The sequence below is a fragment of the Anas platyrhynchos genome, chromosome 19, assembly GCF_047663525.1.
Source record: "Anas platyrhynchos isolate ZD024472 breed Pekin duck chromosome 19, IASCAAS_PekinDuck_T2T, whole genome shotgun sequence".
In the NCBI taxonomy this organism is placed as follows: domain Eukaryota; kingdom Metazoa; phylum Chordata; class Aves; order Anseriformes; family Anatidae; genus Anas; species Anas platyrhynchos.
The window spans coordinates 1363544-1379104 of NC_092605.1; the positions used below are offsets into that span (position 1 = coordinate 1363544).

The window sequence follows — 15561 nt, forward strand, 5'->3', positions numbered from 1 at the left end:
GGCTGTGCCGGGGCCAGCAGCCTGCCCCGGGTCGCGGCTGTCCCTGCGGCTCCGGTGCTGGCACGGGACGGCTCCTCAGACCTGCTGGAGGGGAGATTTGGGGCATGGGGGGCTCCAGCTGCAGCCCCCTCACCCAGCCCAACCAGCGAGGGGCCACACGGTGCCTTTGGGGTGCTCCCACCCTGCCCTGAGCCCCCCCTGGCTGTCGTTGATCAGCTTTCTGTGCTCACCCTGGGGGAGAGCCCCCTCCGTGCCCCTTTCGTCCCCACAACCTGGAATTAGCCCAGCTCAGAGCCCGCTAATCCCCTTACCCCAAAGGCAGCGAAGGGCACGCCGAGCCCCTGCGCTCGTTGGGCAGTGCACGGGGTCCTTGCCCCCCACCCCAGGGTGGATGTGGCACCCCGGGACCCCTCGCTGGCACCACCCCAGGGGCTGTGCCAGGCGCTGAAGGTGCCACCAAGAGCTGGTGACACTGCAGCCACAGGGACCGAGGTGTCCCTTGGGGTTTGTATGCAGCAGGATGGCGCAGACCCCAGTCTGGCCACGGGTTTCAGGGCAAGGAGCTGCAAAAATCCCAAACCAGAAATCCCAGGGCAGCTCCATCCCTCCTGTGCCTCCCCGAGACGTGCCCGGCGCCGCAGATTTTCGGCACCGAGACCGCTCCGGCTGCGGGCTCGCTGGGACCCAGCACGGAGCTGTTGGGTTTGGCTCCAAATTTTGAGCACGGGAGGCGAACGCAGGCTCTGTCCCGGCACATTTTTTGTGTGGGGTGCCCCAGGTGGCAGAGCTGTCACTTACGCAGGAGTTGAAGTCCCCAAAGGCCAGCGCTGCTCCGCAGGACCCCCTCCGCCTGCTGCCGCGTGTCCTATGGGTGCTGTGCGTGGCGGCTGGGGGCCGGCGGATTTTATCCTGCCCCGGGGTAATAGGATTAAGTCCCTTCTCCTCAAATGGGTAATCTGCTGTCCTTCCCCCTGCTCTGCGCCGGGGGGGCCGGCAGCGTGCGTGTGGGGAGGGGGTGTCGGGATTACCGGGGTGGGGACGGGACGGGCGTCAGCCCCACGGTGAGGGGCAGGGAACGGCAGCAAAGAGCCCACGGTGGGGGGGGGTCCCCATGCCTTGAGCTGTAGGGATGGGGGGGCTCAGTCCTGCAGGGCGTGCTCGGGATGGCATTTGGGGACACGGGCACCAAATGTCCCAGAAGGGTGAGGCAAAAAAGTGTGGCCAAAACCCCTCCAGCACGGTGTTGGCACCGGGCGCAGCGTGCCTATGACAGCAGGGGCTGGGGGGGGGGGCTCCTGGGGGGCTCCTGCTGTCCCTGTCCCCATCTCAATCCCATCCCCAGCCCATCAGGTGCATGAAACACGAGGCCAGCAGCTAATCCCAGGTGGCACCGCGGACATCCAAGCATGGGGACAGCCTGAGCACCGCCACAGGCACCCCAGGACAACCGCTCTGTTCCCGAACCCAAAAACTGCCCTATTCCCGACCCCAAAACCTGGGGGAAAAGGGCCCTGCAGCCCGGCAGTATCACTCCCAAGCCTGCCGTAATCCCGGCCCTAAAGCAATTACAAAAAGCCATAATCTCAGCACACTTTAATTGACCGCCAGCCCCCTTCCAGCGATGACAATTAGCCGGCCTTCCCCAAATTGGATTACGTGGCTCCGGGAGCGTTTCACCCCGAACCGGCCACCAGCCCAGCAAAGGCCAGGGCCCTGCTGTTAATTACCCAGGGCCCTACTGTTAATTAATTACCGCTGCCAGAACGAGCTTCGTTAGCGCCGGGCCGATTTCGGGGCCTAGCAGTGCCCTTGGCGAGCTCACCCAAGGGAGGGGGGGATGGGGATGGGGACGGGGATGGGGCCGGCTCCTGCCCAGGCCACGCGTCAGCGGGCTGAGACCCTGCTCATCCCGCTCGGGATTTAGGGAGGGGACGCCTGAAGGTGAAGTTTAAGGGGTTTTAGGGCAGAGACGAGCGGGGAGGAAGAGGCACCGAGAGGAGAGGCGCCGCGGAGCCGGGCGCGCTGCCCTTGCGGGGCCCACGTGCGCAGGCCGCACGCTGCAAAATCCTACACCAAGGGGGGGAAACGGGCACGGAGAGGCCCCCGGGGGGACGCCTGCCCCCAGCCCCCGGTGCTGACGGGCCCCTAAGAGGCTTAGCGGGGCGGTGTGACACCGAGCCACGGCCCCCGGCCGCCACCGCGCTCCTTGCACGCCACAAGGACGAGGCAAGGGGAAAATCCCTGCCTGGTGTGGGGGGGGAGAAAAGTCCTTTTTTTGTGTTCTTTTTGAGGAAAATTGGTTGGGAACAAGTGTTGAGGGGCTAACGGGACAGCTCCTGGTCCTACCTGTGACAGCAGAGGGGTTTCGGAGTGGTTTATCAATAGGGCGACTGGCGCTTTGTATATAAATATAAAAATAAAATATAAATATATACATATAAAATAAAATATAAAATATAAATATAAATAGAAAAATAAAAATAAATAGAAAAATAAATAGAAAAATATAAATAGAAAAATATAAATATAAATAGAAAAATAAAAAATATATAAAATAAATATAAAAATGAAAATAAAAATAAATAGAAAAATATATAAAAAATAAATATAAATATAAAAATATAAAAAATATAAAATAAATATAAAATAAAAATAAATATAAAAATAAAAATATAAAATATATAAATGTAAATATAAATATAAATAGAAAAATAAAAATAAATATAAAAATATAAAATAAATATAAAATAAAAATAAATATAAAAATAAAAATAAATACACACATCTCTCTCTCTATATTACTTTTTTATATATAAATATAAATATAAATCTATAGGGCTCGGGGAAGCAGAAGCACCAGGCCCCGGGCACCGACGTCCTGTGGGGACCCCCCGGTGCCTGGGCACCCCGAACAAACCCAACCCCGACCCCACAAAGCCCCCGGGGGGGTGGGTTTTTGGGGCTCAGTCCTTCTTGGCGCGCAGCCTGATCTCCGTCCTCAGCAGCATTTTGATGCTCTCGTCCTGCACGTGCCTCTCCACGGCCTCCAGCGCCCGCTCGCCCCCGTCCCCGTAGTGCCGCAGCAGCCGCTCCACGTGCTGGATCCACACGCAGTTGGCGCAGCCGCTCATGCAGCAGTTGCTGGGGGGCTCCAGGTCGGGGGGGGGGGCGGAGAAGGGGGTCTCGGACCCCTCATCCCCTGGGGTCTCTGCCCGGTGGTCGCTCCCTGAGGGGTCCGAGCCCCCCTCGCCGCTGTTGTCCCTTCCTGGGGTGTCTGAGCTCATCTGGTGGGTGTAGGTGGTGGTGCCCGGGTGGGGGGCTCCAAGGTGGTCCTGTTGGGGGGGGGTGGTGGTGGTGATGGCAGGGGTTGGGGGCTGCCCCCCCAAATCCCCCCAGCACCCCCTGAGCCAAGCAGTAAGCCCTCCTGGGTGCCCCCAGCCCCACCGAACCTCCCCTCAGCCCCAGCCCGTCCCTGCCTTCTCCTCCTCAGAGCCCCCAGACCCCTGGGGTAGGCACAGCAACCCCAGTGCAGACCCCAGACCCCCATGCACAGCCCCCAGACCCCATATGGAGCCCCCTGACCCTATATGGAGCCCCCTGACCTCCCAGTGCAGCCCCAAACCCCTCGTTGCTCCACCAGACCCCCCTGTGCAGCCCCCAGACCCCCGTTTACTGCCCCCAGACCCCATATGGAGCCTCCAGACCCCCATATAGAGCCCCCAGACCCCCATTTACTGCCCGCAGACCCCATGTGGAGCCCCCAGACCCCCATTTACTGCCCCCAGACCCCATACGGAGCCCCCAGACCCCCATTTACTGGTCCCAGACCCCATACGGAGCCCCCAGACCCTATAGGGAGCCCCCAGACCCCCATTTACTGCCCCCAGACCCCATACAGAGCCCCCAGACCCCCATATGGAGCCCCCAGATCCCCATTTACTGCCCCCAGACCCCATACGGAGCCCCCAGACCCCCATTTACTGCTCCCAGACCCCTATGAGGAGCCCCCAGACCCTATAGGGAGCCCCCAGACCCCCATTTACTGCTCCCAGACCCCTATGAGGAGCCCCCAGAGCCCATACAGAGCCCCCAGACCCCTATTTACTGCCCCTAGACCCCATATGGAGCCTCCAGACCCCCATATGGAGCCCCCAGACCCCCATTTACTGCCCCTAGACCCCATGTGGAGCCCCCAGACCTCCATAAAGAGCCCCTAGACCCCCGTTTACTGTCCCCAGACCCCATAGGGAGCCCCCAGACCCCCATTTACTGCCCCTAGACCCCATGTGGAGCCTCCAGAGCCCCATAAAGAGCCCCCAGACCCCCATTTACTGTCCCCAGACCCCATACAGAGCCCCCAGACCCCCATGAGGAGCCCCCAGACCCCATATGGAGCCCCCAGACCCCCATTTACTGCCTCTAGACCCCATGTGGAGCCCCCAGACCCCCATATGGAGCCCCCAGACCCCCATTTACTGCTCCCAGACCCCTATGAGGAGCCCCCAGACCCTATAGGGAGCCCCCAGACCCCCATTTACTGCTCCCAGACCCTTATGAGGAGCCCCCAGACCCCCATGAGGAGCCCCCAGACCCCCGTTTACTGCCCCCAGACCCCATACGGAACCACCAGACTCCCATTTACTGCCCCCAGACCCCATATGGAGCCCCCAGAGCCCATACAGAGCCCCCAGACCCCCATTTACTGCCCCTAGACCCCATTTGGAGCCCCCAGACCCCCATATAGAGCCCCCAGACCCTAGTTACTGCTCCCAGACCCCATGTGGAGCCCCCAGACCCCATACGGAGCCCCTAGACCCCCATGTGCAGCCCCCAGACCCCCATTTACTGCCCCCAGACCCCCATGAGGAGCCCCCAGACCCCTCCCCGCCCACCCCCAAGCCCCCCATTACCCCCCTTGCCCCGCCCCCCGCCCCTTTAACCCCGCCCCCTTTAGGCCCCGCCCCCGCTCACCCCCCGGCTCCCCCCCGCCAGGCCTCGCGCCCCCCGCGCCCCCCGCAGCCACATCCCGCCGCCGCTCCCCTCCGAAGGCCCCGCCCCTTCCCCCATGAGCGGCAGCTCTGTCCACCAATGGCAGCTCGGCTTCCCCGTGCCGCCGACCAATCAGAGCTCGGCGTCTGGGAGCGACCAATGGGAGAGCGGGGGGCGGGACCGGGGCGGGAGGGAACCGGGAAGTGGCGGCGGGGCCCGGCCGCGTGCGGGGCCGGTCATGGGGCGGGGACCGGGAGCGGGAGCGGGAGCGGGACGGGGCCGCGGAGCGGAGAACGGGGCCGGGACCGGGACCGGGAAGGGACGGGGACGCACACCGGCCCCGGTCCCGGTCCCGGCCGCCGGCCCGCCCCGCGGCAGGTCAGTGCCCCGGTGCCCCGGTGCCCCCCGTGCCCCGGTGTCCCCGTGTCCCCGTGTCCCCATGTCCCGGTGTGTGCCACCGTCCCGGTGTCCCCCTGCCCCGGTATCCCGGGGTGCCGGTGTCCCCATGTCCCGGTGCCCCCCGGTGTCCCGGTGCCCCCCGGTGTCCCGGTGCCCCCCCATCCCGGTGTCCCCATATCCCAGGGTGCCGGTGCCCCGGCGTCCCGGTGTCCCCCTGCCCCGGTGTCTTGGGGTAACCGGTGCCCCCATGTCCCAGTGTCCCCATATCCCGGTGTACCGGTGTCCCCCCATGTCCCGGGGTGACGGTGACCCCGTGTGACCCCATATCCCGGTTACCCCCCCACACGTCCCGGGGTGCCGGTGTCCCCATGTCCCGGTGTCTTGGGGTACCAGTGACCCCGTGTGACCCCATATCCCAGTGTCCCCATGTCCCGGTGTCCTGGGGTGATGGTGACCCCGTGTGACCCCATATCCTGGTGTCCCCATGCCCTGGTGTCCCGGTGCCCCCCCGTGCCCACCTCTCCCCCCCCACCCTCCCCGGGCTCCGTCTCCCCGGTTCCATCCCATCCCATCCCGTTCCCGGTTCTGCCGCAGGAAGCGGCGTGCAGGGGCCAACCTGAAGCCCGAGCACCCCGAGGAGCAGGAGATCCCCTCCCGCCTGCGGGAGCTGATGCGGAGCCGCGAGGCCATGAAGAACCCCAAATCCGGGAGGAGGCGGGCGGCAGGTGGGGCACGGGGTCTGCCCCCCCCCCGGGGGTCCCCGGCAGGACGGGACCCCCCCCTTTCAGCCCTAAATCCCCCTGCCCTGTGTCTCTCGCAGGGAAGCAGCAGCAGCCCAAGCCCCCGGCGGCGCACGGGGACATCGCGGTGCCCAAATTTAAGAGGGGGAAGGGGGAATCGGAGCACTCCTACCTCTGCCGCATGGAGCAGGAGGTGCAGCACATCCTCTTCCTCACCAAGAACCAGGTGCAGCGCGAGCCCGAGAAGGAGGCGGCGGCACCGCAGAAATCCAGGAGGAAAAAAGAGTGAGAGCACGGCGGGGGCGGCGGGGACGAGCCCCAGCACGGGGCTGTGCCAGCTCTGGGGTCTCGGCTCCACGATCTGAGCCTCTGCAAGCAGCCCCTGAACCCCCTTTACCCTCCTGCTGCGGGGAGCTTGGGGTCAGGGCGGGGAGGGGAGAGCTGCAGGGCCCTATTTTTGGGGGAGATTTGGGGAGATTTGGTGCCGTACCTGCTCTGCTATCCGCTCGCGAGCCCGGCTCCTCACACGGCTCCCCAGGTTCCAGAAGAAGAAGCTGGACAAAGCCCGGAGGAGGAAGGAGGAGAAGAAAGAGGCTTTGCTGGAGAAGAGCCTGCTGCGAGGTGGGGCTGGGCTGGCACCGGAGGCACAGGGGGGAGGTGGGAGGGGGCGGCAGCGGCGCCCCCCAGCCTGACGCCGGCCTCTGCTTCTCCCCCAGACACGGTGGCGTTCGGCGAGGTGGTGACGGAGCCGCCCACCCTCACCTCACGGCCCCGCCGGGGGGGTCCCACCGAGCAGGTGAGCTGCAGAATATGGACCAGGGGTCCTGCCCCGTGGCTGTGCCCTCCCGTTCCCTTTGCCCCCCCCTGACCTGCCCCGTTTGTGCCCGCAGGCTGGGCGCAAGCGGCTCCTGCTGGCTCCTCGCCTGGGCCGGGGGTCCCCGGCGGCACCGGTGTCGCTGGCTCGGCAGCGCATCGTGCAGGAGGAGAGGGCGCGCGTCGTGCAGGCCTATCGCGACATCCAGAAGCGCAAACGGCAGCAGAAGGAGGCCCAGGCAGCCCGTGGGGTGCCCGGCTGATCCCTCCCCTTCATCCTCCGTCCCGGCGAGGGGGCACAAGACCCCCCCCCGGACCCTGATGTGTAGCAGCAGAGGGGTGGCAGCCAGCTGGGGGGACACAGAAGCCCAGGATGTGACAGTGGGCGGTTGTCCCAGCCCTGTGCTGCTGCCCTGACTGCGCCCTGGGGCTCACAAGAGCCGTGCAACCCTCCTGGCACCTGTGCCACAGCCAGGAGCCTGTGGTGCCATGGACTTTTTTTTAATAAAATGCCATTTTCTGATGGTGCGAGCACGTCTCTGCTTCCCAAACCTCCCCAAACCTTCCCAAACCATCCTGGCACGGGGTCCCAGCTGCGCTTCCTCCCTGCAGGGTGTTGGGGAAGGCGCGGCGCTGTGCCCGTGGTGTGGCGTGCCGGCAGATGGCAGCCCCAGCGTGGGTCCTGGCTGTCACCGCGGGCTGGCAGCGCTGGCACCGCGCGCCCTCCGCTTGGGGCAGGACCCTCAGCTGGGGATGTGTGGTGTCACCGTCCCCCGTTGTCACCCCTCGGGGACACAGCTGAGCCCCCAATCCTTCACCATGCTCCCCCTGCCCTCAGCACCACCACCCCACCCTATATCCCTGCCATTCCCTGGGCAGGATCACTGCCCCAGCCTCATCCCCACACCAAAACCGACCCCGCACCGGGGATAACGCCCCCCTGGTGCCCCCTGCTCCCACCCTGAGGACCGGGGAGCGCTCCCGGCACGGCGCAGCCCACGTGCGCCTGCGGCCGCTTCACCTGCGCGGCACAAAGGCAGCGCTGTTCGGCCTCCCCGTGCCACAGCCCCAGCACAAAGCGCTGCCTGTTGCAGCGGGGCCGCCCCGCGCCCTGCGGCCGGCGGTGTCCGGGGGCTCCCGTGGTGCCGGGGGGGGGCCAGGGGCACCGGTGGCAGCAGGGACGGCACGGCCCAAACCAGCCCCGGTGTCCTTGCGCAGGGCTGAACGGGGACAGTGTCTGCGCGCCCTGGTTTTGGGGTGTCTGCTGCCCCCAGGGGTGCCTCCTCTGCGCCCCCCCAGCAAGGCGGTGCTGTGCCATGGCTGGATGCGTGCTGGGGACCGCGGTATCCCCATCCTGGTGTCCCCATCAAGGGGGCAGCTGCTGCGTGCCCAGCCTGGCTCCAGGCACATGGGGGACACGCCGCGTGCCGCGTGGTGCCGGCGGCAGGGAGGAGGGCACGATGCCGTGGTGGCAGCCCCGGGGACCTTGAGCTCCTGGCGCTGCCTGGAGACGTCGGTGCCAGGCAAACACGGGTGACGCAGCACGGCCCCCGGGGGCACCGGCAGCTCCCGCAGCAGGGCCGGGCGCCTGCTCCTGCTGTGCACCCCGGTAGCACCCACGGACGTCCCCAACCTTTGGGCACCGACCCTTGCCGGGGCTGTGCCACGTCCCCGCAGCTGGTGGCGTTCCCAGTAGCGAGAGGGAAGGAGCTGGCAGGGCTGGGGCACGGCGTGTGCGTGCCAAAATCCCGCGCGGGGCACGGTGCTCTCAAGGAGAGCGGGTCACCCGCCTCCCCCAGCCACCACCACGGAGCCATTTCAGGCCCTGAATAATTCATGGCGCTGCCGCTCGCCCGGCCGCAGGCTTCCTGCCTGGCAGGAGAAATCGCTGCGGAGGGGAAAGGCAATCCGGGCAGGAGAAACCGCCCCCGACCTTGGCACGTCCTCCGCGCCGTGCCGCTTCCCGCCGGGCAGCCCATCTGCCCGCAGGCTGCCGGTCCGTGCTGAGCCTGCCAGCTCCTGGCACGGCCGCCCCGTTTGCAGCCTGGCCCCGGTGCAGGCTCCCCGGGGTGCTCGGGGAGCAGGATCCCAGTTGGGACCTTGCCTCGTCCCGTTGGGGGATGCAGGGCTGAGCACGATGGCACCGAGGTGGAAGCCCTTGGCTGTGGCACAGCCGGTGACGGAGCAGCGCAGCCGGGTCCCCCCTGTCCCCATCGGGTGGCACCGTGTAGGAAAACTCAACTTTAATGGGTTTGACCTGAAAAAGGGAGAGGAAAAAACAACGAGGGAGCCGGGAGGAGGGGGTCCCAGCTCCGTCGATGCCCCCCCCTGAGGGTGATCCCCGAGCCCGGCGCGGGGAGAGAGGCGGAGAGGGAAGGCACCGAGAAGGCGGCCGGAGCCGCGGGGGGAGGCCACCGGGTGCCGGGACCCAGAGCGTCCCCCCCATCCCCTGGTGAAGGGGAAACTGAGGCACAGCGGGGGCAGCACTGGGAGAGCTCGGGGATGGCTCGAGGTCCAGCACAAAGGGGCGCAGCGCCCAGTCCCAGCACCGGGGCAGCCGCCCCGTGCCCCTGGCTGTCCGGCAGCAGTGTCCCTGTCCCCGAGGGGCCGGGTGTCTCACGAAGGCAGCAGTGGGGTGGCTCGGGGTGGCCCCGCAGGAGCCGCTGGTCCTCGTGGCAGGGTGGGCAGCAGGGACGAGGGGAGCCGGGCAGAGCAGGCAGCTTGCGGGTGCCACGGCCGGGCGGCACGGCGCTGGCTCCGGGGCCCCATCCAGGTGTCCCCAGCTCAGGAACCAGCTCTGACGGGGGCGGATGGACGAGGCGGGGAGGGACGAGATCTCAGAGGATCGGGACGGCGGGGCCGTGGCTGTGCTGGCTCCGTGGAACCCGGGCTTCACCACCGGTTCCTGCTGTACGGGGACTGCACCTACGGGCAGAGCGGGATGGCACCGGGCAGGCGTGATGGCACGGCACGGCACGGCACGGCACGGCATCACCCCGCTGCCTGCCATCCGCAGCTCTGCCCTCCCCCGGAGACGTCAAGGCACGGAAAGACTTTGTACCTGGGCAGGAGCCCAACCCTGCTGCCCCCACCCCGGCTCCCTCGTTGCTCATTAACTCACCTGGCCGCTCCGCTGCGCCGCGGCGTGCCGGGCCTGCACGGCGAAGGCGTCCTCGGCTCGCAGAGTGGAGCTGGCGCTGCCCGCGGCCGTGCTGGTGGCGGTGGCGCGGGGCAGGATCATGTCGTAGGGCCCTTCGCTCTGCGGGGGGGAAAATGGGTCCGTGGGGGCACCGGGAGCACCCCCAGCACGTGGGCGCACTCCCTGCGGGGTCCTGGGGAGCAGCACAGCGTGGGGGGAACCCTCCCCAGCGCCCCATTACCAGCACGTGGGGGGGACCCATCACCCCGGGGAGGGGAGGGCTCTCACCTTGTGCATCAGGGCCATCTCCGTGGGCTGGTAGACGCTGGTGAGCAGCTGCCCGTTGTAGCCGCTGTACGGGGACACCGGCTTCTTGGCTGCAAAGAGAAGGGGACGGTGAAAACGGGGGGCTCATGCTGCCACCCCCACCCCACCCGGGGCCTCGTTAGCAGGTTTAACGAGCAGCCAGCTGCTCTGCGCCCTTCCCGGGGGGCGGGAGGGACATCCCTCGAGGTTTGCATCACTGTGGGGTGGGGGAGCACCGCCCCGTGTTATTATTGTAGGGTCTCCCCAGCGCCGCCAGCTCGGCGACACGTCCTCCTGTAGGGAGAAGCGCCCGCCCGGGGCGGAGGGCTGGGAGCCTTGGGCACCCCACGCCGGGGAGGGGAGCACCCCCGGAGCGGGTGAGCTCAGCCTAAACTGGTAAACCCAGCCCGGCGTGTTTTGGGGGAGCCACAACAATCGCAGGTCTCGCTCCCAGCCGCCCGGGCGCGTCGCAGCAGCCGTCTCGCAGCCCCGTGCGTCGCGCCCCGGTGCCTACCGAAGGAGGGCTCGTCCATGGAGAAGGCTTTGTTCTCCACGAACATGCTCTGCGACTTCTGCTCCTTCAGGATGGTCTCGTAGCCCACCCCCCGCGTGGGGTAGCCGTCGTCCTCGTAGGCTTGCTCGGGGCCCCGCCGCGTCACGTGCGTCACCTCGGGGATGACGTAGAGGAGGATGAAGGCGCAGGCGTTGGCCACCAGCGCGATGGCCAGCGTGGGGTCGTCCCAGCCGGGCTTCTCGCCCGCCCGCTGGTTCCCGTAGAGGTACATGGCCGTCCACGCCACCCAGATGGCCATGGAGAGGCCGGTGGTGGCCAGGATGAAGGCGCCGTGCTTCCTCCAGCGCGTGTAGCGGCCGCAGAGCGCCGGCCAGGCGGTGCCGAAGGCGGCCACCAGCAGCACCATGACGTAGGTGAGCGCCAGGACGAAATCGGCGTCCGCCAGCACGCAGGGGTCCGCGGGGCCCCCCTCCCGCCGCGCCACGGTGATGGTGAGCCACTCGGCGTTGATGATGACCTCCACCAGGGCGAGGAGCAGGGCCACCGCCAGCGTCACCCAGCCCCGCGGGCCCCGGTTCCTCCGCGCTAGGAAGTTGAGGGCGACGGCGTGCGCCAGCAGGCAGGAGAAGCAGAGGCCGAAGAGGACGCCGAAGAGGAAGCGTCGGGAAGCGCAGGTGGAGAAGTTGGGCCCCACGATGAAGTCAAAGGTCAGGCAGAACAGCCCGAAGGTGCCCAGCATGAAGAAGACCTGCGTGGCCACCAGGCTCTTCTTCGGAGGGTCCTGCACGAAGGGCAGGCTGGCCACCAGCACGATGGTGAGCACGAAGCTGGTCACCACGCCGAGGCTGGCCACGGCCTCCACCGCGATGCCCCAAGCTGCCGAGAGGTCGCAGAGGTTGTAGTAGAGCGAGGACAGGTCCTTGCCGCAGCCCGCCGGGGGGGTGCTCTGGGCATGGCCAGGGGGCAGCAGGGCCAGCAGGACGCAGGCGGCCGCGGGCAGCACCCCCGCAGCCCCCATCCTGCACCGTGGGGTGGGCGCTGAGTGCGGCGTCCACGGACCCTGTGGGGAAGAGGAGGCGTTACAAGGAGCCCTCTCCAGGAGTTGGAGCCCCCTGCCCGCGGTCCCTGCTCCATCTCCCACCAGACCACGGCTGGTGATGGGGTCCCGGTGAGCCTGGGATGTGCCAGCACCACCCCACAGCCCCAAGAAGCTTCGGGTGCAGCCCCAGATGGACCCACATCTCCCACCCCTCCTTGCCTGGACATGGCACCGTGCCCGGGAGCAACGAGCATGGGTCGGGGCTGGCCGCAGAGGCACCACCGGGGGCCAGGTCGGTCCCCTTGGCACGGCACTGAGCGCGCCGCACGTTCCCCTTTCCACTTCTCCTGTCCCACTTCCCTCCTGTGGCTCCGGGCACTGACCCAGCGCAGGTCCCGTGTTTGGCCCCACACAGCAGAGCTCCCCGCCGCACGCAGCCGCAGCCTGGCACGGCACGGCACGGCACGGCACCCTGGGCACGGGGGTCCCTGACCCCACTGCCAGCCCCCAAGGAGCGTGGTGGGGTGCCCGTGGGAAGGAGGAAGGCGAGGGGAAAGCTGCAGCCCCCTGCGCTCCCCCCAGCTGGAGGGAGGAAACCGGGCAGGAAACCTGCGACAAGGTCACCTCGGGGCTGGGCTGGGGGCGGCGGGGGGCCCACATCGCTGCCCCCATCCCTGCGCCCCCCGAAAGCCCCTGAAAGCCCCCTCTGCTCCTCTCCCGGGGCCAGGCACCCCCCCGGTGTCCAGGCTCTGCCCAGCCCCCTCGGGCCGGAGCCACCCCATGGGATAGGGACGGGGAGTCCCGGTACCGGGAAGGGGGGAGGAAAACAGCCCCTACCGCCCCCAGCCCGGCCGGTGCCCCCCACCCTTCGCGGTCCCCCCACGTCCCCGACCGGTGCCGGCCCCAAACTCGCCCTGAGCCTCCCCAACTTTGAGAGAGCCCCCGGGTGGACGGCTCCCGGTGCCGGTGCCGGTGCCGGCCCCATTTGCGCTCCCGGTGCCGGTCCCGTTTGCGCTCCCGGTGCCGGTTCCCGGGTCCATCCCGGTACCGGTGCTGCCCAGCCCCGCGGGTTTCACCCCCTCCCGGCCCCTCTCACCGGCTCCAGCGCCCCGGTGTCCCGGCCGCTCCGCTCCGCTCCGTGCCGAGCCCCGAGCCCGCAGCCCCGTGCGCGCCTGCCCGGCCCGGCCCGGCCCCTCCCCGAGGTGCGCCGCTGCCGGGGGGGCGCGCCCGGGACCTGCCCCAGCGCACCGGGCTGGGGAGGGGGGCACCCAGCGGGGGCTGCCCCCAAACGGAGGGGACAGAACCGTGGCGAGGGGGGGGAGCTGGGTGGGAGCGAGTCGGGAACCCCCCTCCGAGCACCGGTGCGATGAGCGTGCGGGTGCTCAACACCCGGGGGCTCCTTGGGGTGATGGGGACAGAACCAGGGTGGCCTCAGCGATTGGGGGGGCTCCGTACCGGGTGCTCGCTGCGGTGCTGAGCCCGGGAACCGAAGGCGAGCAGCCCCGAGGGGCCTCCCGGAGGAATGTCAGCCCTTGGCACTGAGAGAGGCCTGCAGCCAGCGAGGGGCTGGGGGCTGGGGAAACCCCATCCCGGGGGCTCGGGGGTCCCGGGAGTGGGGTTGGGAGCGGGGCTGACCCTACAGCCACAGTTCGGTTGGGGCACCCCAAAACCACCGCGTCCCCCGGGGCTCGGGGATGGGGAAGAGCCGCGGGAGGCTCGGGGCACCCCGGGGACCCGTGGCCCCGCTGGCCCCGCAGGAGGTTTCCAGGCAGGCGCTGCTATTTTGGGAGGGTGAAGCAAGAGGGTGAAGGATGCAGCCGAAAGTTCAGCGCGCCGCTGGCGGGTCCTCCCCCCAGACAAAAACAATCCCAGGGAGGCAGAGCCGGGGCTGGCAGCACCGCGGCACGAGGGGTGGCACCGTGGGGACGGGGCAGGACACCGGGGACGGGTGCTGCACCCACAGCCACCATCCCTCCTGCCCTATTTAGCCCTAAAAAGCTCTTGGCACCAGCACCACACCGGGGCAGCCTCCTCCCTGCCTGCGGGGGGCACGCACCCCCCCCTGTGCGCCCCCATGCATGGAGCAGGGCTGCGGGGTGGCACAACGGGGCCTCGCCACCTTCCCACCTCCCCCGGTGGCCTCTCCGTGCCTCGGTTTCCCCGGGGATTTGGGGTCAGGCTTGAATCAGGCTGGGAACGGGGGCCGGCTTCCCCTGGCGCCCCCGCTGCCCCCGACCCGTGCTGCAGAGGCCAGGCTGCACGCGGCTTCCTGCCGCGCTTCCTTCCGCTCACGGCGCGCTCCCCGCGGTGCCTGGCCCGAGCCCCCCCCCGCTGCCCCCCCAGCGGGGGCTCCCTCCTTGTGGGGCCGCGGGCTGGCATCCATCCTGCCGAGGCCACCCCGTGGTGCCCGGTGTCTGCCCACGTGTGCCCACCACGTCGGGTTGTCACCCCCCCATTTCCCCTTCCCGTTGTCCCCCAAGCTTTCCAGCCCCGGTTTCTCAGGAGGGGTTTTTGTAGGTCCTACAGGAACACCCCGCTGGGGAGGCAGCCGGGGGGGGGTAAATTGGGTGCAAGGCTGCCGTGTGCTGGTGGCATCGTGGGGCCGGTGCCGTGGCTGCGTGCTGGGGCGTTGGGCACCCCGTTCAGCCCAGTCCCGGTGCCGTGACCATGCTGGGGACGGGTGCCCTGGTGGCAGGGCTGGCAGAGCCAGACCCCGGTGGCCCAGCAGCCGCGGCGAGGGGCTGGGGGGGCAGCTCGGCACAGCCTGGGAGCCCCGCCAGGCTCCCTCGCGGGGCGAGCTTCCGAAAACACCGCATTTTTTCCAGCCTTACCTCTCCTCCAGAGCCACGGGGCCAGGCGGCGGCACCAGGCCGGGCTCCGCGGCGGCACCCGCTCGGCCTCACCTTGGCGAAGGTGAGGGCCCTACCTGGGGAGGGGGGGGGTCACCGTGTGCTTGCCCCCCCCCTCTTTTCCAGGCTGTTTATGCCGGGGCTGGGGAGCTGTTTTCCATCCGAGCCGGTTCTGCCCAGCGGCGAGCCCCCTCTCCAAGGCGGACGCGGTGAGCGCGGTTCCACCTCCCTCTCCAAGTAAATAAGCGCTGCCGGGGGGGGGCTGGCAGCCTCCCTGCGCTCCCTCCGCACGCACAAACTGGAGCTGGGGCCCCAACGCTGCCCTTCCTGGGCAATTCCCACCCCCCTTGCCCCGTGCCCCCCCCCAGGAGCCCCCCAAGCGGGCTGCGGGGTGGGAAATCCTGCGGGAGGGTGGGTGGGTGGGAGGCGCTGGGTGCTGGAGTTAATGGCTAATCCGGTCCCGAAATGCCAGAATTAATGGGGCGAGCACCTCCCGCCCCACTGAGGTTGGGGTTTAACCCCATCGGCAGCACCGGGGGGGCTGTAATGGGGTCGGTCTGCCAGTGGGGGCTTGGGCTGGGGGGTGCTGGGGGCTGATCCTGCCCCAGGGCGCACGGTGGTGCCCGTGTGGGTCAGCCCCACATTATGGGATCATTTTATGGGCAGTGAGGGCAAAAGTGAGCAGGGACCCCGCTGCCCCCCATCCCACCCCACTGCCCCCCATCCCACCCCACTCCCGGGCTCAGCCGGGTGGGCACGGGGCAGCCCAAATC

The 15561-nt window shown here is 67.9% G+C and overlaps 2 protein-coding genes across 3 annotated transcripts; one reads left to right on the top strand and one right to left on the bottom strand.

Moving 5' to 3' along the window:
• Positions 1-5227: 5227 nt before the first annotated feature.
• Positions 5228-7464, top strand: CCDC137 (coiled-coil domain containing 137). Its single transcript, XM_038165396.2, has 6 exons — positions 5228-5367; positions 5983-6113; positions 6209-6413; positions 6667-6749; positions 6845-6924; positions 7019-7464. Exons 1-6 carry the CDS (start codon positions 5228-5230, stop codon positions 7202-7204), a joined length of 825 nt encoding a protein of 274 aa, XP_038021324.2. The 3' UTR covers positions 7205-7464.
• A 2229-nt stretch (positions 7465-9693) lies between these two features.
• On the bottom strand, positions 9694-15165 carry GPRC5C (G protein-coupled receptor class C group 5 member C). Of its 2 annotated transcripts, none has more exons than XM_038165395.2 (5): positions 14771-15165; positions 10901-11960; positions 10369-10457; positions 10063-10200; positions 9694-9866 (listed from the first exon to the last, which is right to left on the bottom strand). In XM_038165395.2, exons 2-5 carry the CDS (start codon positions 11916-11918, stop codon positions 9834-9836), a joined length of 1278 nt encoding a protein of 425 aa, XP_038021323.2. In that variant the 5' UTR covers positions 11919-11960; positions 14771-15165; the 3' UTR covers positions 9694-9833. The 2 variants fall into 2 exon arrangements, with proteins under 2 accessions (XP_038021323.2, XP_071881658.1); XM_072025557.1 differs by lacking the exon at positions 14771-15165 and adding an exon at positions 13036-13167.
• Positions 15166-15561: the final 396 nt, after the last annotated feature.